The following is a 24,175-nucleotide window of genomic DNA, read 5'->3' as shown; positions in this document are numbered from 1 at the left end:
GCTCATACTCCTCCTCATTGTCAACTTCAATTTCAGTCCTTCTGTTCTTGACAATTACAGGAGCGAGTCTAACCTTTTTGTTCTTCTTGGTGACATGAGCATGCGTCTCAGGTTCAACATCACTGTCATCAGGGCTCCCAGTCGAGCTGCTGTCACTTTCTCCTTGCAGATAATGACGTTGTTGATCCTCAATCTTCTTGAGGTCTTTAAATGGGTAGAGTGACTCTTTCTCTATCTTGCTGCTAGATTTTATGGGAGTTTTTTGTCCAGAACAGTCTTTTGATTCCAGCTGTGTGGAAAGCAACTTTAACAGCTTGTCATTATCATTTAAGAGTCTTTCTTTGTCCTTCTGTTCATTCTGCAATTGTTCAGCCAGTGCTCGAACCTTTGCTTTTTCTGCTTTGTACTCACACTGTCATTTGTCAATTTCACACTTCTGTTGATGCTGTAGAATTTGTTTTACCAAAATCACAAGACAAGCCATCTCTGTTGGTGTTTGTCCTTAAGCGCTGCATCTGTCCGGCAAGGCCCATATTCCACTCTCTGAGTGCTTGATGCCTTACTTCTGGCAGATGTCATCATGGCACTTCCTCAGTCCCAGCCTTTTGCCCAAATATGCATTCAGATTGTCCATCGTCTGATCAATGGTAACATTTGGAGGTTCTGTTCCATGTCTTTCTGTTCTTGGCCTCAGTGCAGGGCCATTACCATTTTTTAGTGCAGACTCAGCCATGGCAAGTACAGGAGAAGTGCCCTCAGAGGTGTGGAAACAAAACAAAAAGTGTTTGAGCCGTTAAAGATTCAGGTTATTCAGATTTAAATCTTGAAAACTTATTCCGATTTAAATTCTCATCAGTCTTTAGACCGACCATTTCAGTTACACAGACAAATCATTAGTTTACTTGCTCAGCTTAGTTTTCAATACTACATTCAAAACAAAACATTCACGTTTAGACTAAGTTTCTTTGTTTCATTTCTAGAAAAGAAAACTCTGATTGATAAGACTTGTTCAATTCTTTCTGAGTTCTAACCTGAATTGGTTTAAATGTGTCCCTTAGACATTAGACTTTCAATCATTGTGCATCTTTCATCAGAAGGCAAATAAACTTCAAGTTTCTAACACAATTAGAATGTTTAATTCAAAACTAAAATATTGGTTACTGAATTAGCATCCAGTCAAGAATTACAATTCTTGCAGCAACATTAGTCCCAAAAATCTTAATCTTATATTGGCTACTGAATTAGCATCCAGTCAAGAATTCCCAATCCAATTTTTGCAGCAACATCAGTCCCAAACCTTATACAGTTTCTACAATATCTGGACGAACGCACTAAATTGTTTCTTTAACAATTCCTACAGACTCCAGAGAAAGGACCAAACTTATACTTTATTTCAATAGCTCCTACAATCCCATGAGAACAGACCAAACCTCTTTCTTAAATGATTCTTAGAGACTCAAGAGAACAGGGCCAAGCTATACAACTTATTTCTATTGCTCCTACAGTTTCAGGAGAATTAACTAAATCATTTAAAAGGTTCCTACAGTCTCACGAAAACGGCCCAAGCCTCACTGCGTCAAAAGGGGTGTATACGGGAGAATTCAGACAATGAATACGTCCGCTAAATGTGCTGTTTGGCAGGGATCTTTGGAACTTTGTTACGCGTACCTGTAAATGCCCGCAAAGGCCCGAAAACAGGAACTTGTCTGACCACATGCTGTTAGTTGATGGCTTGCTTTGTAAATGCTAATTTGTTTTGGGACTGGCAGCTCAATATTGCCTCTATTCCCCTGCCCCCCTCATTAGTATTCAGGAAAGGTGGGCTGATAAGTGCTTTACATTGTGTCAATCTACAACAAAGACTGTAGACCCTGAAAAGCAGTTTGTATCTGGGTGTCCTCTGCTCTTCAAGATGGCTTGCAAAAGATCGCTGGAGTTTTACGGAGAGCAGGGTAGAGATGTTACTCCTTTACGTCGGGACAATGTGGCTTTTCAAACTCTGAGTCCGAACGAAAACAGACTGGTGTATATGGTAAATGCAAGTTTGAAGAGGATATTTGAAAAGCTGGAGACGATGGACAAGAGGTTGGATAAGATGGAGCCTGACATCAATGAGCTCAAAGAGGCAAAAGAGGAGCCTGCTTCAAAGAAATTAAAGAGAGCTGGGAATAATTCTGTTGCGGTAAGTTATTTTCTGACCGTCACAACATTTGGCGGTGTCCGCTTAACTTCGTGTGCTTTATTTATTAATGTATTTGAATTGAGTCCTCATACTATGTTGGATGTTTACAGAAAGCTGTACGGAGATTGCACAATGGGGAAAACAACATACACAAATATGACCCACAGACAAGGTATATCTTTAAAACTATTGTTTCATAACAGTCCTTTCTTCTAAATTATATTTTTAATCAACCTTCTTTAATTACTGCTCCACAGTATATCCTCCCCCCACAACCTCGAGGTCACAACCTATCTTTATAATGGCGTCTCCATGGCTGTACTGGACGTAGATCCTGCTGTTTTTAAAGGTAAGTCACAAGAGAATGTCCCAAGGCTACAACTATTTATCTGTATAGATTAGTTAGTTATAAATAAACACATTCTCCCCCCTCACTATTTCCCTCTCTCTAGCATCCTGCAAGACGTATTTTGAAACTGTTAGAAGGGGTTACAGGATGGCCCAAGATGAGACCAAAGACAAGATGGAGGACAGCAGGATCATTGTGCGCATGAGACAAAGAAAAAGAAGAGTAAGTGTAAATAAATATAAATCTCAGTAAAAGACTCAGCCTGGGAGAGGCTCCCATCCCAACCAATTTGATATTTTCAGTGGTTTAATTACTTTTTTCCCTCCTATTTTGCAGCTGCTGTGCAGCAGGACTGGCGTTCTCCAGACAAGAGGAAGAGGCAGCTATCTGGAAGACTACAACAGTTGACCACATGTCTGAAGAGGAGGATGTTATCTTGGATGGAAAGTCAGTGTGGGTAGTACAGTTTTGTCTGCGCTGTGTGGGGTGCTACAAAAAAGACTGGAAGCAGACCAGAAGTACTTGGGAACTCACCATGCACGAGTTGGTGCAGATCGAGTCGCGGTGGAGACCACAGAAGCTGGCCTGTGAATTATTTTAGTATTACGCATCTAAATATAATTCTATAGTATAATTTGAATATTCTGTTGTTTTTTATATGTAGTATTATTTATATTATAAAGTATTATTTATAGATTGTATTATATATAATTCTATATAGTTTTCTATATATATACTGCATTTATGTATTCTATACAATTCCATATTGTTATCTATTTATAAATTGTATTATTTATATGTTGTACTATTTATATATTCTAAAGTATTTGTATATTATATTGTTTTCTATATATTATACACATGCCTTATATATTATGTGGGGTTATATATTGTATGACTAATAGTAAAGTGTATTCTGTGCTAATGTATTTTTATTTATAGAATTTTGAATGTGTGTATATATATGTCATGTGCCCAGTGTCATTTACAAATAATAAAAATAACAAACTCAACTTTGTCTATCTGATTGTCTTGACATTATAACCATGAACACCAATGATAATAAATATTAATAATGAGTAATAATAAACCCAAATGAGGCCATAAACTGGACCAATAGTGTGGGGGTTTAGAGGAGGGACAAAGCATTTGGAAGCCAATCCTATGTAAGACCTCTGACCAATTGAAGGAGGCAACTGCCTTGTGTCCCAAAGGTGTGAAATGCTAATATTCCCTTGCATTGACCCCGACCGGGGGATTATTCACCATGGTAACTGATGGCCCTTAGTGGCTCCCTGCTGTGCCCCAAACTTGGTACATATCCAGGAGTATTCGGGATTGTGTGACGGGACAGCAAACTCCCGTACACACACGTTTATTTGTGGAGTACACAGGAGTACTCAGGAGTTTTACATGCCCGATTACAGCTCTTTTCACGCAGTGCCTAAAATGCAGTTTCTGCAATCTCTGGACGAACGGACTAAATTGTTTCTTTAACAATTCCTACAGACTCCAGAGAAAGGACCAAACTTATCCTTTATTTCAATTGGTCCTACAATCCCATGAGAATGGACCAAACCTCTTTCTTAAATGATTCTTAGAGACTCAAGAGAACAGGGCCAAGCTATAAAACGTATTTCTATAGCTCCTACAGTTTCAGGAGAATTAACTAAATAATTTAAAAGGTTCCTACAGACTCATGAAAAAGGCCCAAGCCTAAAATTCTCAACAATACACAGTATGTGTGACTACACTACAAATCTTCACTGGTCTACTATTACTCTTTTCAGAAGATGTTCTTTTAGAGAGCTGATACGTTTCACTCACCAAATTAGGATATTTGAGACCGGATCCAGTTGATTCAAATAAATTGTGTCCACAGATGCAGTCTTTTGAACTTCAGATACTCGAAAACTGTTCTGTTTACTTCGTTGCAGCTGGTCAGTTCTTGGTTTACTCTTTGTTGCAGTAGGTGAGTTCTCTTCTTGTCAGTCTCTCCTGGCTGGCTCGCCAAATTCTTAGATTTTGCTGTATTTGGCCGAGCAGTGGTTTGGGTGGCTCGCCAATGTATTAGATGTCTCCAATACATAAAATAAGTAAGCTTGACCAAAATTCTTGTGGGGAGAAGAATTTATTGAAGGTTTGTAGTGTAGCAGTCCTTCAGCAGTGATGTTTGCATGTCGCCCTTCAACAATCTTAACCCAAAGTTCTGTCTGTGGGACAGAACTTTATACATGAAGACATAGCCTATGGGCTGCAAACAATAGAAACCTGTTAGGACCTCCCACAGGAGATCGATCTAACTTGCTAATATACTCTGAGCAATGCTGATTCTTTGTCATTCACACCAATCAGTTTCTGTGGGCCATACATCTGAATGGGCCATTCATCTGTATGGGCCATTTGGCACACACCTTTGCGGACACAGACAGAGTGGATTACATCTGATACACAGTCACAATGTAAATGAATCTGTAACTGAAAATACAAAATTTATCACTATCCCTTTAAGACTGTGTTGTAAAAACGAGCTGATAGCTAAGATGTAATCAGTCCTACTTTTCAGATTTAAATTGACCAATCTTTTTGTAACTAACATGATGCATGATTTTAGGCTTGATTTTCACTCGCTGACATATTTTGCTAAATCGTAGACAAATGCAGAGGTGGGTAGAGTATCCAAAGACTGTAATCAAGTAAAAGTACAAGTACTTATAGAAATATTTACTCAAAGTAAAAGTGAAAGTAATAATCTTAATAGTTACCTGAGTAAGAGTAAAAAATGTCCAATTAAAAAACTACTCAAGTAGCTAGTTACTTCTGATCATATATAGGTATGTATGTATGTATATATATATATATATATATATATATACATACACACACACATAGACCTACATGTTGTATCCGTGTGTATATATATATATATATATATATGTGTGTGTGTGTGTGTGTGTGTGTGTGTGTGTCTGTTGTCTGTATATATATATATATATATATATATATATATATATATATGTTATACGTATAACACATATAACATGATATTATTTAGTTATTTTTAATTTAAATTACTATTATTATCAAATTTAGATAGGCTATCTTTACAACAAAAACAGAAGAGACAAGCATTAGTTCTGCCATCTGCAGCCCCAAAACCATTGCCTGTCCTTTGGTTTGTATAATAGTAACTTATACAACTACAATTGGATTATTAGACAATTTCGAAATAAAGTGAATCTGCAGAGTTTTGCATTCAAAAGCATGTAAAGGCAGGGAACAATTGACAGAGAAGAAAGAGTTAAAACTCTTCACATGTTTTCGTGCTCATGACCGCTACTGAACATCTGAACACAAACAACGATCAAATGCACATTGACAGATCCTCTTCCATCTGTTCTCCAAAATGTAATCAAATGTATATTTCTGCAAGCATGTTTAAACTGGTTAACTGTGTCTAAGACAGGCAAAGGCATTCGTTTTCAAGACGATTTGGCACGCCACTGCGCAATGCACACAAACTCCCGCAGGATGGCAGGTGTTCATTTCATAAACTGTGATCAATGTTAGCTTATTTGATGTATAAATTAAGGGTATATGTCCAAAAATAGGGTAATGTCATGTAGGGGTGACCCCGAACAGTCGAAGATTCGATGTATCGATAGGAGGAGCCTGATTCGACTACCAATCTCACAGTCGAATCTTCGCAGAGGTTATAAGTGTGCTCAATGTCTGATTTCACATAGAACTACTGGTTTTCTGTCAATACGTGAATATAGGAGCCTATTATGATAATGTTGTAAATACAAATGTGCAAAGGAAGAAGCTTTAAATAAATATTTTTAACGTGCATGAATAAATCCAAACACCCCGTGCCGTGACAGATTATAGTTTCACTTTCGATACGTGACCGATAGAGGAGCGTTTTGGCGGCAGGGATTTAAAGCTTTAAAAATGTCTGGGATAAGAAAATCTAAAGAGTGGATGCACACCATCAGAAAGGATATTTTCCCAAACTGGATTTAGCATCAGGAAAACCATGATCGCACTTCTGCAGGCCAGTTGGTTTTCCTCTGGACATTCTAAAACGCTTAACGTGATAAAAGCTTTTAAAACGCTAGGACACTTTTACATGGCTTAATTAATGTATAGTACGCTACCTCATTAAGAAACCATACAATGTGCAGATAAGCAGATGAACCCAGAATATGAACGCAACGTGTTCCTCCTATAGAAAGTCACGTAAAGCGTTTTCTTTATAATAACGGTTTTCAATGGGAGGAAAATTAGCGTTTAATTAAACATGTTGCGTTCATATTCTGGGCTCATTTGCTTTTCTGTAGGCTATACAGTATGCTTGATTAATAAGGTGTGTATACAATTTGATCTTTTGATATAACTGTCTTAGGAAATTAAGCCGTTAAACGTTTAACGTTAAACGTTCATGTTAAGTGTTTTAGAATGTATTTTATCCGCGCACACAATTTGAAAAGACTGAAACGGACACAGAGACACAGACAGAGTGAAAGACTAGATTTTTTTCTCTCTCAATCAGGGTACAAGTGATTTCAAAAAATTTCAGCCGGTTCTAATTTGATTTTTGGATGCTGTGAACATGTTTAGATAAACTGTTTACTCGAGCGTTTATTGTTGTTTCTGCAGTTAAAAAGACAAGGTTGACCATTCTGGCTATACTTTCAATATTTTAATAATATCTTTATTTTTTATTTTTATTTATTGATCACTCAAGGTAATCTAATTTAACTATTTGTGGCTTGTGTTTTGAATATATGTTCCCCTGCACTTTAGGCACTTTGCACACATTTGTTCTGCATCTTGTGACTTGATTCAGAGTTATTTCATTTTTTTTTTTATTTTTAGAAAGGTATATTCTTTTCTAATTTAATTCTGTAAATTAATTGTTGATTATTTTTCGGTGCATAGATGTTGCGCTCTGTAGGTACTTAGAGCCTGCTCGCACAGGCAATTTAGCCGATTTAATTTGATTTGCATGTGAAATGCAACTCCTGTCTGCAGTGTGGCCTTTCTGCAGTTATTTATGTTATTTCTTAGTTGTATTGATCCGAAATGTTTTTCTACATTTTTTCTATATCTTTTTGTGATGCTCTGTACATCGCGGCTTTAAAATGTTAAAGCCCCGCCCCCTCCCCAACCCCACACACACGATTCGACTATTAGTCGACTATAGGGAAGACTTTACGATTCTGATTCGACTATGAAAATCCTTAGTCGGGGACACCCCTAATGTCATGTAGTAGTGCCATCGTGGCATAATAATCTGTTTGGTTGTAAAATGTATACCTGAATGAAATTAAATTGAATGTATCGTCCTGTGGAATCATTCATTCACAGATAGCATACGAAGATGTTTAAGTAATAAAAATCTTCATCACTGGAAAACAATATGATGCATTTGCAGATTTGTTTTCACGGCCACTTCATCCAACGCTCTTGATGTTCTTAGATCTTCCTGTTATGACTCCGAGTGTGAAACCGCATCAGACTAGTGATGTGTCGTTCATGAATGATTCGTTCATTTTGAACGAATCTTTAATATGACTCGGGACTACCGAGTTGTCTCAGAGAGTGATTCGTTCATTTTGTGTTGACCGCGCATGCGCATTGCGCAACATATGGGTTCTGAATCTATACTGGAAACAGAAATGATTAGTTCATCTCTCTCGAGTCTTCGGGTTCAGGACGGGTCCGAGTCTTTCGTTCTTCCTGTCAGTCCCATATAGGCTATGCTGTCAGTACCGGAAAGAGAAATGATTAGTTCGTCTGGTTCGGGTTCAGCCGGGTCCGAGTCTTTCGTTCTTCCTGTCAGGCTATGCTGTCAGTACCGGAAAGAGAAATGATTAGTTCATTTTTTTCGAGTCTTCGGGTTTGAGTCCTTCGTTCTTTTGTGACGTGACTTGTCACCGTATTGAATAGCCTACTAATTCACAACCTTTTTACAAACAAGCACGTAGTTAATGTATAATATAATAGTAGTTAATTAATGTATAATATATAATAAAACACACCACAGATGCACAAGAAACATTTAGAAAAGAGACGGACAGGGACAAATAGGCTAATAAGATGGAACTTTTATTTTTCAGATAATGTTTATTGCACATATTTTTTATTTTAATTCCTAAATATAAAACAATATACATTCAGACGCAGTCAATAACAAGAATCTAATGTTGTATTTGATGCGAGATACCAGCGGTCACGTGAAAAAAGAACGAAGGATTTAAAACCCGAACTCGAGACTCGAAGAAAATTAACTAATCATTTTTTCTTTCCGGTACTGACAGCATAGCCTATATGGGACTGACAGGAAGAACGAAAGCCTCGGACCCGTCCGAACCCGAACTCGAGACTCGAAAGATCATAATAATTTCTCTTTCCGGTACTGCTGTATGTATGTACACGGCACGGTCAGCCCAGCAGAAAGATTAGAGTTTGACACTGGCGAGTCGACAACTAACGTCTCGAGACACGAGAGGAGAACTAACCTGATAAATATGAAGTTGCAAAGGTAAGAACGTCTCGGATCAGGAGGTGAGGTGAACCAACAGAATCAGACTGCAATAGCTTGATCTTAAGACCCAACAACTAATCAATTAATAAAACATTTAGGTTTCTTATAATTTGGCTTTGGCTGCATTACCCTATAGTTTATTTTTATTCTTTTTACAAATGTAATCAACATTTTCGTAAGTACTAGATATGTTGGGATATTTATCATGCCATCTTAATTATATTATGCTGAAATGAACGAAATGACTCGAAAAAAGATTTGTTCATTTTGCTGAACGAGACTCAAAGATCCGAGTCAGTAAAATGATCCGAACTTCCCACTATTACATCAGACAATTCAGTGCGTACAGGAAACTGAATAGATCATTCAAACTGATTTGTGAACCAATTTAGACAGGTCTGCCAACTTGTTTGATGAAGTCTTTGAAAAGAATCGACTCAGAGTGATTAATTTGTGAATTGAGCATCGCTTATGCCCCAGAAAAAAGATACAGCGTGGTAGATATAAACTATGCATTTAACAACATGTATTGCATTAATATAAATAACGAGAGGAACGTCGCCCAACGCAACGAAGTAAAAGTACAGTTTTTTTCATTAGAAATGTACTCGAATTAAAGATGAACTGAACTGAAATTTGAAAAAATTTGATAAAACAGATGCATTTTATTTATCCTCATTGGTATAATTATTAAAATGGCTGAATTTGTAAAAAGGGATAAAATGGTACGTTGAAAATGTGATTTTTGCTACACGGGCGCCGCCATGTTGGATTTCAACATTCGACTACGTCACTGGCAGGGTAGGCTACTCCGCTGCCAACCAACACTAGAAGAGCTATCTTCTCTCTACCCCCCTGCCTTGTCAACAAAATTATTCTAGTCGTGATTTCTAGTGTTTAATCCTAGGTACGATAGACAGATGTGTTTTGCCGATTAATAAATGTTCCAGGTTGCCCTCTCTGCAACAGATCGACCCCGGAGGGGTGTCCATGGTCCGGCAGCGCCCGCGCCCACACACTTCCCCCCAAACGATCCTGTACTGTATGTGGAGCCTGAAACTGGTCGTCCTCCATGTGGTGGTAGTCAGATAGAACTAGTCAAATGGAACACTTTTTTTGTCAGCTTTTGCATCGGTTTTGAATCTTAAAAGCCTCTGTCTCCATTGATAATTCTTTTTCCAAAATCATGGGTTTGGAATTTTCAACTAATCCTTTATAGCATTGGCAATAGCTACACTTTTACATTAGGTGTGCTAATGTAGGTCACTAGCTTTTGAAACAGAGCTTTTGTTTTCCTACAGCTGAAAGCGATATTGGGATGGTGGCATGTTGAGAGCCACTCACGCTCTTCTGGATGGCAGTGGTCATTGTTTAAAGTGTAAGAACAGTGGAGTGTGTGATGAAGAGCTGTAGCTTGAGTCATTCCCTCTCTCTCCATTTCAGTGGATATATAGTCCTGTACTCGGATTTAATATTCCTAATCGTTCTACTGCTCTTTTTGCCTTTTCTGTCACATGCTTTCTAATCCCTCACGCAAGACTATTTACTTAAGTTTTAAATCTGAATTTAGATTATTGCTTGTGTATTTTGGAGTTTTCCAATTATGTCAAGCTACCTGTTTGCATTTTCTAAATGAAAATTTTATAATACATATTTTTACAAGCGCTATGACAATTTTTTCAATACTTTTAACAAATTTCCTAAACTCTTCAAACAGTTAGCACTACATCGGTCAGTGTAAGCTATACTATTAACACATTTCTTGTTGCTTTAACACACAATGCATACAATTACTGTAACACAAATTTTAAATGCTTGAACTTCTTTTACACACAAGCTCAAAAAAGACCAAAACAATGGATTTTTACTGGCAAATTTACCAATGCTTTAACACTGTATGTCAGAACAGAGAACACCATGTTCTAAACCTAACCTTACAGGCTAAAGTCAAGGTAAACAGCTGTTTATATTGTGAATTGAAACACAAATATATCCCCTGTATTTTATTCTATTGTTACTGAGAAACAGCTGATTGAATGCAAATATATAAATTTATTTTTATTTATTTTATTCATTGCATCGATTCTGTCTCTGTCTTCGTTTTTTCATTACAGTAACCATACATTCTATAAAGCACTCTGAGATGGGTCTTTTTATTGAATTTCTGCAGCAAAAGACCTAAAACCAACAAAACAAAAATGTAGAGAGGCTTCAAAAGAAACTGCAGTACAAAACACAATCTCTGATCAATACACTATACTGTCTGTTGTATAAAGGCATACCTGACACATAAAATAATGCAGTTACTGTAATTCAATCTGATATTAGTGTTTTTATGACATTGTGCTATGATTGACAAAATCTTCCTGTTGGACGAGAACATATGTTAGTGTTTTGAAAAAATATTTGATTTTGAGACATGTTTGCAGTGTTTTGGTAGACATAGTGTATTGTTGCTAGTGTATTATTGCATTTTGAAAATTAGTGTTGGAGTTTAGTTTACAATGTGTGATTTTGAGCATGACATTACCTGTTTTGCCAATTGTGTGTTGTATGTGTGTTGGTGCGTTAAGAGTTTAGGAAATTTGTTAAAAGCATTGAACAAATTGTCATAGCGATAGTAAAAAACTGTAAGTCATATAATTTCCACATCAATAACACACACACACACACACACACACACACACACACACACACACACACACACACACACACACACACACACACACACACACACACACACACACACACACACACACACACACACACACACACAGTTTTTAGTTTTCTTTAATTTGAAATGCAAAAGAGATTTTTGAGAAATGTGGGTTTTTTTATATACAATGGAAGTGAATGGCCACCATAACTGGTTTGTTACCAACATTCTTCTAAATCTTTATTTAGGTTTAAAAAAAAAAAAAGTTATACAGGTTTGGAATGACATGAGGGTGAGTAAATAATGACAGAATTTTAATTCCTGGGTAAACTAACCCTTTAGAGGAGGATCAGTTTTGTGGTAATCCAAATAACAAATGCTGTTGATTGATCTTATGTTGTACTGAACAAGCTATTTAATTACCACAACACCCCCAAAGACACCCAGAGCAATCGAGCAACCACCCTGGAACATGCAAGCCCTAGCAACCACTGGCCACACCCTAGCAGCTTCTTTTAAAACACATTATCAACCACTCAGAACACCTTAGCAGCCACTTAGCAAACCCTGGCAGCATTCTATAACACTATTTTTAAAAGGCTTTGTCAAAATTCCAAGTCGCGACAAAAGTTTCATTATTAGGTCAGAACTGTTACATAATTCCGGAACCACATCCACGTCTGGATCCACGTAAAATGAGTAACAGGTTGTGTTTTGAATGTAAATATATATTTATATATATATATAGTCAAGGCAACTAAAGAATGTTTAGCATTTATCAATGCAAGCTTGATTTTCAAAGCTAACTGCATGATATGGACCTTATTTGCCTCTTAAATCCAAAGGCAAACATTTTACCCATTTTACCCCATGTATAGCATAACGTGACTTTATTCTTCTGCCAATTAGTGACAACACATCTGTATATTCTGCAGGAGGAAGCCAATCACACTGCACTCACACTGCTGGAAACATTTCCTCCAGCTGTTCAGTACAGAAGACTCTCAACTCTTAGAAGACAGATGCACTGTATTGATCCCTGAGGGGAAGTTCAGGAGTAATGAGCAGTCTTACTGAGGATGGTTTATATCCGTTGACCTCTAGGCATCTACTGCCTCACTCTGGCTAAACTCAGCCCATATGGGACTGAAAGCCACAATCCCTAGTTTCGATGGCCTATGTCTTATGCAGTAAGGCAACAGGGCTTACATCATGCTACAAAACCAAGCTGCAGTCAATCACAGCGTTACACTTCTCCATATTCAGGAGCTCGCAGCCAGCAGGGAATGTTTACCCAACAGCCTGTGCTGACTCAGAGTGTTTACCTATCAGTCTGGTTCTTGACTCTTTTCTTAGAGTCTCCAAAAGATGCAATAAACTCTGACTTTGCTGAAGGTTAATTTAAGTGCTATATCACATCTGTGAAACTTGTTTTAAGTGTTGCCAGTAGCTTGCCGTACAAAGTACTGCATGTGTAATTTATGGAACTTTAGTGTTCATAAACAAAAGAATATCTGTAACTTGGCAAAAGTCAATGTATACACACATTAGGGCTTTTCACACTTGAAACAGTTAACCCTGAGTCATTTTGCACTTCTCATAACTTACCCGGAGCTATTATTTATTCCTGTATATTCATAAGCTGCTGTTTCACACGGTATATTCCAAAACCCTCTGTTATCATCCTTATTTGTACATTTGCGGTTTCAGTTTCATTTATTGGACGCACAACGCAAGCGACCTGTTTACATAAATGCTCTGGAATTGTGCGTCCTGGTATTATTTATGGTTTGGTATGGTTTTCCATCATGACTTGACCACCAACCCACAACTCCCAAAGCATGGTGTTTCTGTGACTGTCCAAAGTACAAGAAAATGAGGCACGTGTTTGGGTTCACTTACTGAATTTATGCTGTGAAAACCTCATATAGATTTACAAATCATCACAGTATTATCATCACAATCATGAGCACAAATATCACATTGATCCAGGCTGGTATATGCTGGTCAGTGCTGTTCTAGGTGGACCTGCATTGTTACGTTGTTCACAAGCAAAACAGAGCTGGAAAATGCTGGATTTGTCAGCAAGGAGATGACTGCCAACTCTTGCAAATCAACCCCTATTCAGTATCCAGCATCTTGGCCTGGTCTGATTTGAACTAAGGTCCCATTCCAAATGTCATCCTCAACCCCTGTGGTACTCCTTAGAGTCCACAATTTGGTGACAAACTGTTGCATAGGCTGTTGGGTATCAGACATTGGCATTGCTAGACTCGTTTTACTGGGGCATGAGCCCCAGTGAAATAACTCTGTGCCCCAGTAAATTGTAACTGTTAAATCTGTCTGATGGTGGAGATTACCATATAACGACCTGAGATTCATTTTCTCTGATAGTATTTCAGCAATCATTACATGTGTGCATCAGACTTAGCAATGCCAGATTGCGAATGAGTCCCTCTTTCGATCTAATCAGTCAAACAAGCTAATCAGTTTGCAAAAAAAGATTTACATTTGGACATTTCACTCATGCACTGGTTTCTCACAGCGTAACGGGATCATTTGTAAGTCAGAAAACAAAAAGGAGGTGCTGGAGAAAGTGGATATTTACTATTGTAGGAATCTGATTTTTTTCAGTTTGTCGACAATGAAGCTTTTTATTGCACATGTAGTTTGTGAACAACTCTGTTGCAACTGATTTTAAAGACAATTTATATCCATATATATATATTACAGTGTCAACATACGAGGACACTTTTTTGATTGGGGGCCTGAGCCCCAGCACTAATGAAAGGTTAGAAACACTTCTCATAGTAGACCCAACATAGCACAGTCCCATTAAAGGGTCTACAATACTGTACGTGAGATTGGTCAATCAGGTATTTAGATACAGGCACATGGATTTGTTCAGTTCTAATGTTCATTCGGATAAAGACATGGCCATTCATAAAGCCATCATCTAATGGACTGAAACTGACTCCCAAATCCCTAAACAAGACTCAGCTTTAATCTACAAAGCAAAAAGCAGTAAATAAATTTGTCATAAAGAATGCTAGATACAGTATTACTGTATTCCCCAAACCCCTTCACCCACACATAAAACACATACAGTAATGGCCTTAAGGATCTCTAACACAGACACCTGCATGCATGCACACGCAAGCAGATCCGGCTCCAGTCAGCAGTATACAGCCGCATGTGGGAGTTGTGAATCACTCTATCAGCCCTCACTGCTTAACAAATGGTGGCTTTTCAGCAAACTAATAAATACATCAGGAAGCTGAGGCAGCATACGTTAGTAGGATTAGCAGGCACACACTGCTAGCATCCCTCACTGATCCAGAGCTTTGAAAATGGTGTCCGCATTAAAGTCAAACTTAGAACAGCACAAAGATCAAATGTATCGCTTAAGGTTCAAGAGGGTTTTCGGGAATCGGGGATAATGATTTTACGTCTCGGCTGGGATTTGACTGTGGTAACATGAACATAGTTTTGAAACATGTACTAATTCCTAGAGATACCTTTTGCTAATCTGGAGACTCCAAGGTCTTGTCCAATAAAACTAGACATGGAACAAGACCAGAATGAATATGCATGCTTGTCTAGGCTGATTATAGTGCTGGGTTATTTCTGGCCTAGCTTGTGGACCAACTTCGGCATGGTCTAGTTGTCTTCGAGACAAAACCAAAACCATAGAGGGTCAAATCAAGTTCAAGTCAAGACACAGACCTAAATAGGTCTGAACAATTCAGGCTGTATGATTGTGCTTCCCTTTGGGATGAGCAATCACACAAGTTTCCACAGCACACACAGTGGTCTAGAGACACTGTAGCACATAGCGGATCATATTAGTAAGCTTGCACAAACCACAAAACGTAGCCTTGGTGTCGTAGTAGTTGAGTCCAAATGCTCCTGAGTCCATGACAAGACCAAGATTGTGAAAATAGGGCCTTGGACTCTAGCTATGCTGTTATTTTCAGCAGGGATTCTCAAAGACATTATTATTCCATACTTCATACACTATGGAGTCGACCTCCACTATTCAAAAGCAGAACTTAATCTAATCAGATTAAAACCCCAATAAAACCACGTATCTTGTAATTAAGCACATGTTGGTGACTTTCTCATGGACAGTAATGACTGAACTGTGCTGCTGGTTTTGCTATCTGCACTGTTCTGCCTACATAATAGGGTTGATTAAGGAGCACAAAAGGGAAAGTTTTCAGTCATAATGCCTTCTGATACCTTACTGTTAAGCTCCTTTTATTCTGTCATTTGAATGAAATTAAGGAATTTCTTAAAGGAATATTCCAGGTTATGTTTCACTAAGCAGCTGTCAGTAACCTCTGACATAAATTTCAACTCACCCTTCAGTGAAAAAATGAATGGGAAATGTATGAACGATCGACTTTAAAAGTGTAAAATTGCCATATAAAATTTACCATATAAATCGTTGGTTGTTTACCAAGCATTTTTAGGTTTTGTTTTGCTTTTATCTAGTGCCAGGGAAATAAAAGCAACTATTCAACAATCACTCACTGCATCCTAATTTGCATACAATCTGTCCTGAATTGTATGCATGATTAAAATTTGCATCCCAAATAACAGAAGACCTATGCTGAAAATAGTATGTCAAAGATGCCCAGATGGTGCACTATTTCAATGGATTTTTGAAGTGTGCATCTGAGCAGGCTTTTTCGGTTAAGATTAAATATTAAAGATTAAAACTAAGTCTAAGGTGAATTCTAAGCCTAAGGTGGTTTTCTAGTATTAACTTGCCTCCATGCTGGTTGATATCTACTGTTCAAGCTGGTCTGGTGATGGTTTTGGGCAGATGAACATGAGCTAAAACAGATTAAACCAACTAAGTCCAGAAAACAACCACATTTAGTCTTTTCCCAATTTGTTGTTGTTGTTGTTGTTGTTGTTGTTGTTGGGATTGCCTACAACCTTATAAAGAGGAGTTTGTGAAGCTGTATGAGTAAGTGGAGTAATGTGAGATCGGAGTAACAATTAAATAATTACGCTACTTATGCTTGCATTCAGATAAGTGAGTAAGTGAAAAGGGAGTCTGAGGAATCAAAACATAATTGTATGATGCCATAATACTCATTACTTACTCAAAATGTACTTTCTCCACCACCAATGTTGTTTAAGTAACAAACAAGATTCCAAAAGTAAGAAAGAGCATCCAAATTCTGCTTTTAAACCCTTGCAGAACATCAAACAACTGCTTGAATTCCCAGTACTTACAGTGTCACTGAATTTTACATTTGTTTTTAGAATCTGAAGGATGTTGAACCAAACCCAGTATTTTTTTAACTTTTTTTTTCCAAGTTAAAATACATGAGGGTGAGTAAACCATTACATAATTTCATTATAACAAATGAATCCTGCATGTTTACCATCATTATAAAAGTGTGACCATGCTACTTGCAATGAAAGTGCAAATATCCAGTTGTGAGAATTGTTTGACCCCAAAAGCATGTAGTCTAGCTCTGAGGAAGATCAGCCGCAGAGGCCTTAATCAGGGGCACTTTAGAAGAAACTCGGCTGTAATCATTAGGAAGATGCATTCAGTTCAGGATGATCTCTACAACAGAGAATGTCAGAGCAAAGTGTTCTGGAAGCCTACTGACCTCACAGCTGTAGATGTGTTCTGTTTAATTGGCCAGGTGAGAGGCATCCACTCACTCACACCAGCTCCAGCTCACTCAAACAGACAGCAGGAGCTCTGAAAGCTCTGAAATTAAACTCGACTGTCAGCCTAATTGTTCCCCTTCCCTTCCTGTATTGTGCTGTTTGTGTCCTTTCTTCAGTTATGAGAGTTGAAGTAGGCTGCCTCATCGCTGATGCTCTGGAGAGAGAGAGAGAGAGAGAGAGAGAGAGAGAGAGAGAGAGAGAGAGAGAGATGCTGTGCTAATGAAAAGCTTTTGAAAGTTGTTGAATGAAACCCTCAGCCTGTTGTTGATTTTATGAGTAAATACAACTAATATGCCAGCGAATTTGACTTCAGTCTCCATTTAGGCTCATTGTTTTGCCATGACTTTGTTTTTGAGCCTTTCTCAGAAGAGAGTGTAGCCATAGAGAATCTTTATGGCTTAAAGACACAGACTGGCTTAAGCCAACATAAGTTTCTATGTTGAATTAGTGCTTGCTCTTACAGAATGAAAACATATTTCCATATACAGTATTTACGATCAATATATTAAATGGTTTAAATGTATTGATAGATATATGAAATAATATATTGTGTTAATATATTCCCTGGGGGTTGACTATACCAAAATGTATTTAAAATACATTTATTTCATACTAAGTATACTACAAATCCATTAACATATTTACTGACATATTGCTTGTGAATGATTGATATAAAGGTTATAATTGAACTTTATTTGGCCTAAAATGTCTTTTAATATCACTATTAGTAAGGATAGTAATACTAACACTTTCTCTTCTATTCTATTTTTTATTATTTTAAAAAAAATGCATATACTGCATTAGATTAAAATGAGAAGGGTCATAGCACTTGCCTATTGTTGTCTGACTTCTATTGTTCTCATGTGTAAGTCATTTTGGATAAAAGCGTCTGCTAAATGAATAAATGTAAAGGTAAATAATATCAGTCGTTAAATGCAATATATTTTGAGTGTAACTAAAGTATACTTGCAATTGCTTAACTTTAGCACAACCAAATATACTTATGTATATAATTAGTTAGATCTATGCACTACTTCCGGATAACTTAAGTACAACATTAGTTGTTCCAATTCAGCAGAGTTTAAGTATACCAATTTAGAATACAAAAAATACTGTTGCCGGGTTTTTATATTAAGTAAATAAATATATAAATGTATTTGTAGCATACTTTACAAACACATTTTGGTTTATTTATTTTTCACTATTATTACAATATATGTAATAATACATATGGAATCGCTGCTTTTCATATATTGAAAAAAATGTGACAATTTGTTTACTATATTGTTTTCTTATCTCAAGTTTGAAGCCTTTATTTTCTGGTTCAGCAGTGGTTTACTGAATAAACTATGTCTGTGTTTAAATAAAAATAATAAAAAAGTCTGTCAATACTGCTGCAGCCACAGCAACATACTCTGCAGTTTATGGTGCTTTTGTATTCAGGGAAGAGCTTTGAAGTGCTTATGCATTTGGACCAAACCTGTTAGCAAAAATACGTTTACTATGTTACACAAATGTGTATTCACGCAAGTTACTTTCTCTCAATTCAGTTATGTTTCAGGGTGGATATTGCAATATTTAAAAGTATTTAATAATCTAGAACTCTTTCAGTGATAATCCTGGGGATAAGATCTGTGATTCAGGCTACATGATGATTAGTAAATAACCAACAGATCATCCCAAAAAACTGTCTTGACTTTCTTTGCCACAGAAAATGTACTTACAAACACACAGTTACAGCAGCCAAAAAAAATCAACAAAAAAAAACTAATACTAAACAGTCAAGGGTCAAGAGCCCGACTAAAGATCACCATAATGAGCACCATAAACACTGATCGCCATAATGGTGACTTCAAACGAAATGGTCTATCGTTGTCCCAAAACCATTTTGTATGTTTTTGTATTAATGACTTTATTAATGGAATTTAAGGCAATAATTGTACAAAACTGTATACATTTTAAAAATAAGCTGTTCATTTGAACTTACTATTTCATCAAAGAATCTTGAAAATCGTGTTTATTGAGTATCAAATCAGCGTATTAGAATGATTTCTGAAGGATCATGTGACACTGAAGATTGGAGTAATGATGTTGAAAGGCTGCTTCTATCAATTTTAAGTTTCTGAAACTTGTCATTCAGGTCTTTTCAACAGGATCTCTAGTCAGTACATGGCTACTTATTGTAACTGTCCGAATTTACATGTACTCATTGTTTTGTGTTACAGTGATGGGCGGTCTCGAGTCCCGTGGGGTCCTGAGAAAAATCAGCGATATGTTGGAGATTATCATGAAGAGGATCGACACGTTATCGAAAATGAGTAACAACAGCGAGTCCCACAAACTGGAGGAGCTGAGCTCCGCTCTCCACAGGTGCAACTTCACATTCATGATTACAACACAGCAATAACATTTTCAGTAATATTCTTGAATTCAGGTGTCACTTGATGCCTTCAAGTCGTGTGGGGATAATTGTTTTTACGAGATGAGCACACATGAATGGCACCACAATGTTATAATTGCCAGTTATCTACTTGTTTATCTTTGTGCTGGATGAAGTGAACAGTAGCAGTTAGTGCATAGTTTAACTGAAAATGTAGTTCATCACAGCTTGAGTATGAGTTAATCGAGTATGTGAAACTATCAACTAAAAAGGAACCAAATGAGATTTCTTTCTTTCTGTCTTTTATTTCAAACAAAAGATTACAAATAAAATAAAATATAAAAATACATTAAGTGTGTTGCAACATAGCAAAGGAAAAAACTATATCTATAAAGAGTTATAAACAATAATTATGTCCAAAAAGGAGTGGGATGAAGCATGAAGCAGAAGATTTTGCAGCTGCTAAAGAAGTTTTAATTTGAAGACTTTTATTTGATACACTACATTGAAGAAAAATGCCTTGGTTATGACCAAACGTCTCAGTTACGTATGTAACCCTCGTTCCCTTTCAGTCGATAACTTCGGACGTAGTCGACGCCGACTGAAATGGGATCACGCTAGGGAGCCTATCATCTTCGATTACTATTGAACGAGCCAATGGAATTTGGCGTGCGTGATTTGCATCACACACTCCGCCCCCGCGGCGCGGGTATAAATACGCAAGTGGATGCACGCACCAGTTGCCTTTCGCTTCGGAGCCGTTCGTCTTTGATGTCTCTGAAGAGTGCTGTTGTGTTCAACGAGCGAGTGTGTCGGTGTTCTTGCGGGAAGACCTCTCCAGTGTTGGTGTTCTACAGCGTGGTGCAGCGGTGATCGCGAGCTTCTCAGCTCTCAACTGCTGTTTTAACAGCATCAAATTTCTACTGTTTGTTTGTGTGTTGACGGTTGGTTAGAGGGCGAGAAGTGAGTGCTTCACTGTTAGTTGAAAGACTATTCAGTGTTTGCCGCGGTCATTCCCTGTGTATTCCGGCACTGGTGACGGTCCCATTTCCTAAAAGAGCAAAACGGGTGTGAGTGCGTCTTTTTCAAGATGCCATTCCATCCGTGCGTTTCTGGGTGCGGTCTGGCACTATCCCCTTCTGACGGTCACGAAAGTTGTGTCGCATGTTTGGGCTTACAGCATGCCGAGGCAGCTTTCGTGGATGAGTCATGTTCTCACTGCGGGAACATGTCCATCTCGGTGTTGAGATCTAGACTCGCCTTCGTCTAAAGCGTTGGTGCAGTCCCCACCTCTGGGCCCCGCCCCTGTTCTTCCTCTGGGTTACCTTCCCAGAGGAGGACTGGGGTGCCGTCCAAGCTGGGTGATCTGAGGATCACAGTGAGGGGTAATCCGCCCGGCCACGCCCCGTGGGTCCCTCACTCCTCTTTCACACCGCAACCGGTGGAGCTCCCCATTGATCCCGCTGGTCCCTCTGTAATGGACGGGCCAGCCGTGTCATTTGGGGCCCCTCCAGGGGATACGTTGTCAATCGCAGCATCGGAGGGGGAGCTGAACTCTGGAGATGATGACTCGGCTGCACTGCCTCCCTCCGGGAGACCAGTGTTGGCCGAGCCAGATCCAGAGATGTCAGCTATGCTGAAAAAGGCCGACGAGGCGGTAGGGCTCGTGTGGAACCCTCCACCGTGTCCCGAGCCGTCTCGGTTGGATGATTGGTATATCGGGGCGGGCCGTACTGGTTCTCAGTCCGCCGCCCCGGTTCCTTTCTTTCCTGAAGTGCATGAGGAGCTTACGAGGGCATGGATGGCACCTTTCTCTGCCAGAAACCGCCTGAGTAGCTCCTCCCCCCTCACTACCCTTGATGGGGGAGCGGTGAAGGGTTACGAGGCTATCCCTCCGGTGGAGCGGGCCGTTGCGATGCAGTTATGCCCAACGGCGGCCGCTTCCTGGAGGGGTGATCCTCGTCACCCCTCTAAAGCCTGTAAGTTCTCGTCCGCTCTTACGGGCAAGGCTTGCAAGGCTTGTGGGCAAGCCGCTTCCTCCTTGCATGCCATGGCGTCGCTCCAGGTCCACCAGGCCCAGGCACTCATGAACATGCACGAGGGTAGTTCGGACCCTGAGCTCATGGGTGAGCTCCGCACTGCAACTGACCTCGCCCTCCGGGCGGCGAAGGTTGCAGCTCGCGCGGTGGGTTCGGCGATGTCCACACTAGTGGTCCAGGAGCGCCATCTCTGGCTCAACCTACCTGGCCGATATGAGAGATGCGGACAAGGTTCGGTTCCTGGACTCTCCCATTTCCCAGGTTGGGTTATACGGCGACGCTGTGGAGAACTTTGCCCAACAGTTCTCTACAGCTCAGAAACAGACGGAGGCCATCCGGCACATCCTGCCTCGGAGGGACGCTGCTGCCTTCACCCGCCCCCCGAGGTCAGATCCTCCGCCTGCTCGTCGCCGAGGGCGTCCGCCTGCAGCCGCCTCAGCTCCCGCCGGACCACCGCAGCAGCCTTCACCCAGGTTCCGGCGCGGAGCCGGCCGCGGAAGGGGCGCCCAGCCCGCTCCAGGCGCTGCCAAGCCAGGTGGTAAGCTCCAGCGCAAAAGAAAACGCTGAACCTGGACGGGCTCTCAGGGATGGAAGAGTTGCTTGTGGAGTGGTCGCCGATCCACTCCCTCTGGCTGGTTGGAGGGCCGGCTGGAGTTTTTTGTTATGTGTGTGTCTGTTCCGCCGCCTGGCCCCTATAAAAACGGGGTCAGCGGTACCCACATATTCAGAAAAAGAGCAATTTTTCTATTCCTGAGTCCCAAGTGGGCCAGTATGGCGGGTGTGACCCTGTATTAGCCTTACATCCCCCAGCTTCCCTTGGTCGCCAACAGGCAGCTTGGGGCGTTCGAGGACCCGGTCATCCGCCTTCTCACGTCCCCTGCCGCTAGTGGAGACAGGTAAGTGTTGCACTGCACACTAACACCACTATCTCTACTTTGCTGCCCCACCTCAGGCTCGGCTACCCCGCTCAAGTCAGTGATAGTCATCACATTAGGTGTTGAGCAGACGTGCTCCTGAGAATTCAGTGATATTCATCACACCGAGTGTTGAGCAGTGCTCCTGACTTGTGCGTGCTTATCTTATCCTGCTGGCGAAGGATTTGATATAGCCGCTCCTCCAGCCGGTACGAAGGCCAGTTGTAAACTCGTTCTTCGTGCTACTAGGTGGTGGGTCGTGACCATCTTGGCCCAAGATTGGTCTGCAGCTTTGACCTGAAACACACGTAGTGTCCTTCCCCTCGAGTGCTCCAGAGCCCGTTGGGTCTTCAGGTCAACTGGAAGAGAGTAATCTCGCCCACGGGCTGAGTATCTCTTTTTCAGTTTTGGAGAGGTACTCGGTCCAACACGTCTCTCCAGTGAGAAGGTGTCCAGCTGGTGTTGAAGTGAGAAAGGGTCCCACTGAAAAGATTCAGAGGCTCCTGGGGTATACGATAACCGCAGCCTTTGGCTTCCTCCGTATGTGACCGCTTCAGCGCTAGCTTTACGATCGAGTCCCGAGGTGACCGTGGCAGAGCAGCTCACCCTGTGTGACTATAGTTCATCCCGGTCTGCTGCCAAACCCTCCTCAGCAGAGGGGCCATGTACAAAGGGCGTGTTTTAACGGGGGCCTGGGCGACCCCCGACTACACGGGCATTCGTGCCTCGAGTTGTTAGACATTGCGGGTGTCACAAACTCTCCCGTCACCTCCTCCTTGGAGTCAGACGCTTCTGAGGGCGCCTTGTTCCACTCCTCCCGCTTACTCAATCGTGCCGCCATCGAGCCTCACGACAGTTATAGCCAGGGCAAGTGGAGACTCCATCCCCTGGGTCCGCTGGGTCTTGACCATTCCGGGGCCGCTCAATTGCCCCCCCGGTTTTATTTTTCCGCCAGTGTTTGGGTAAACCGAGCGGACTACCCTTGGACAAACACTGGGTCTCAGCTGCCCCGGGGGCCCGCAGAATACGTTTAACCCCAGTGAGCCTTCTAAGAAGTGACTGCGACTCAGGGTCGCCTTGCGCTGCTCAAGTCAGTGAGATCATCACACTTCATGTTGAGCAGAGTTGCTCCTGAAACTCAGTGAAGTTCATCGCACTCAGGTGTTGAGCAGCAATGCTCCTGTAGCTCAGTGAGTCCATCACAGGTAGCTCAGTGAATTCATCACACGCAGTGCTGAGCAGAAATGCTCCTGGTGCTCAGTGAAGTTCCTCGCACCCAAGTGTTGAGCAGAAATGCTCCTGAAGCTCATTGAGTTTATCACACTCAGGTGTTGAGCAGTAATGCTCCTGAAGCTCAGTGAACTTGTCACACTCAAGTGCTGAGCAGAAATGCTCCTGTCGT

The 24,175-nt window shown here is 40.2% G+C and overlaps 1 protein-coding gene across 1 annotated transcript in view; it reads left to right on the top strand.

Annotated features, from left to right (window-relative positions):
- The window catches only part of mgat5b (alpha-1,6-mannosylglycoprotein 6-beta-N-acetylglucosaminyltransferase B), a 198,853-nt gene that overhangs the window by 30,090 nt on the left and 144,588 nt on the right, over nucleotides 1-24,175 (top strand). The window contains exon 3 of the mRNA XM_077230694.1: nucleotides 19,666-19,810. Coding sequence (XP_077086809.1) covers nucleotides 19,666-19,810 — 145 coding nt within the window. The remainder of the gene's footprint in view (nucleotides 1-19,665; nucleotides 19,811-24,175) is intronic.

Source organism: Siphateles boraxobius, unplaced genomic scaffold, assembly GCF_051911475.1.
Source record: "Siphateles boraxobius isolate OS27281-9 unplaced genomic scaffold, OSU_SipBor_1 15, whole genome shotgun sequence".
Lineage (NCBI taxonomy): Eukaryota > Metazoa > Chordata > Actinopteri > Cypriniformes > Leuciscidae > Siphateles > Siphateles boraxobius.
The sequence above is the reverse complement of the archived record's forward strand: the minus strand, read 5'-3'. Positions and strand labels throughout refer to the sequence as shown.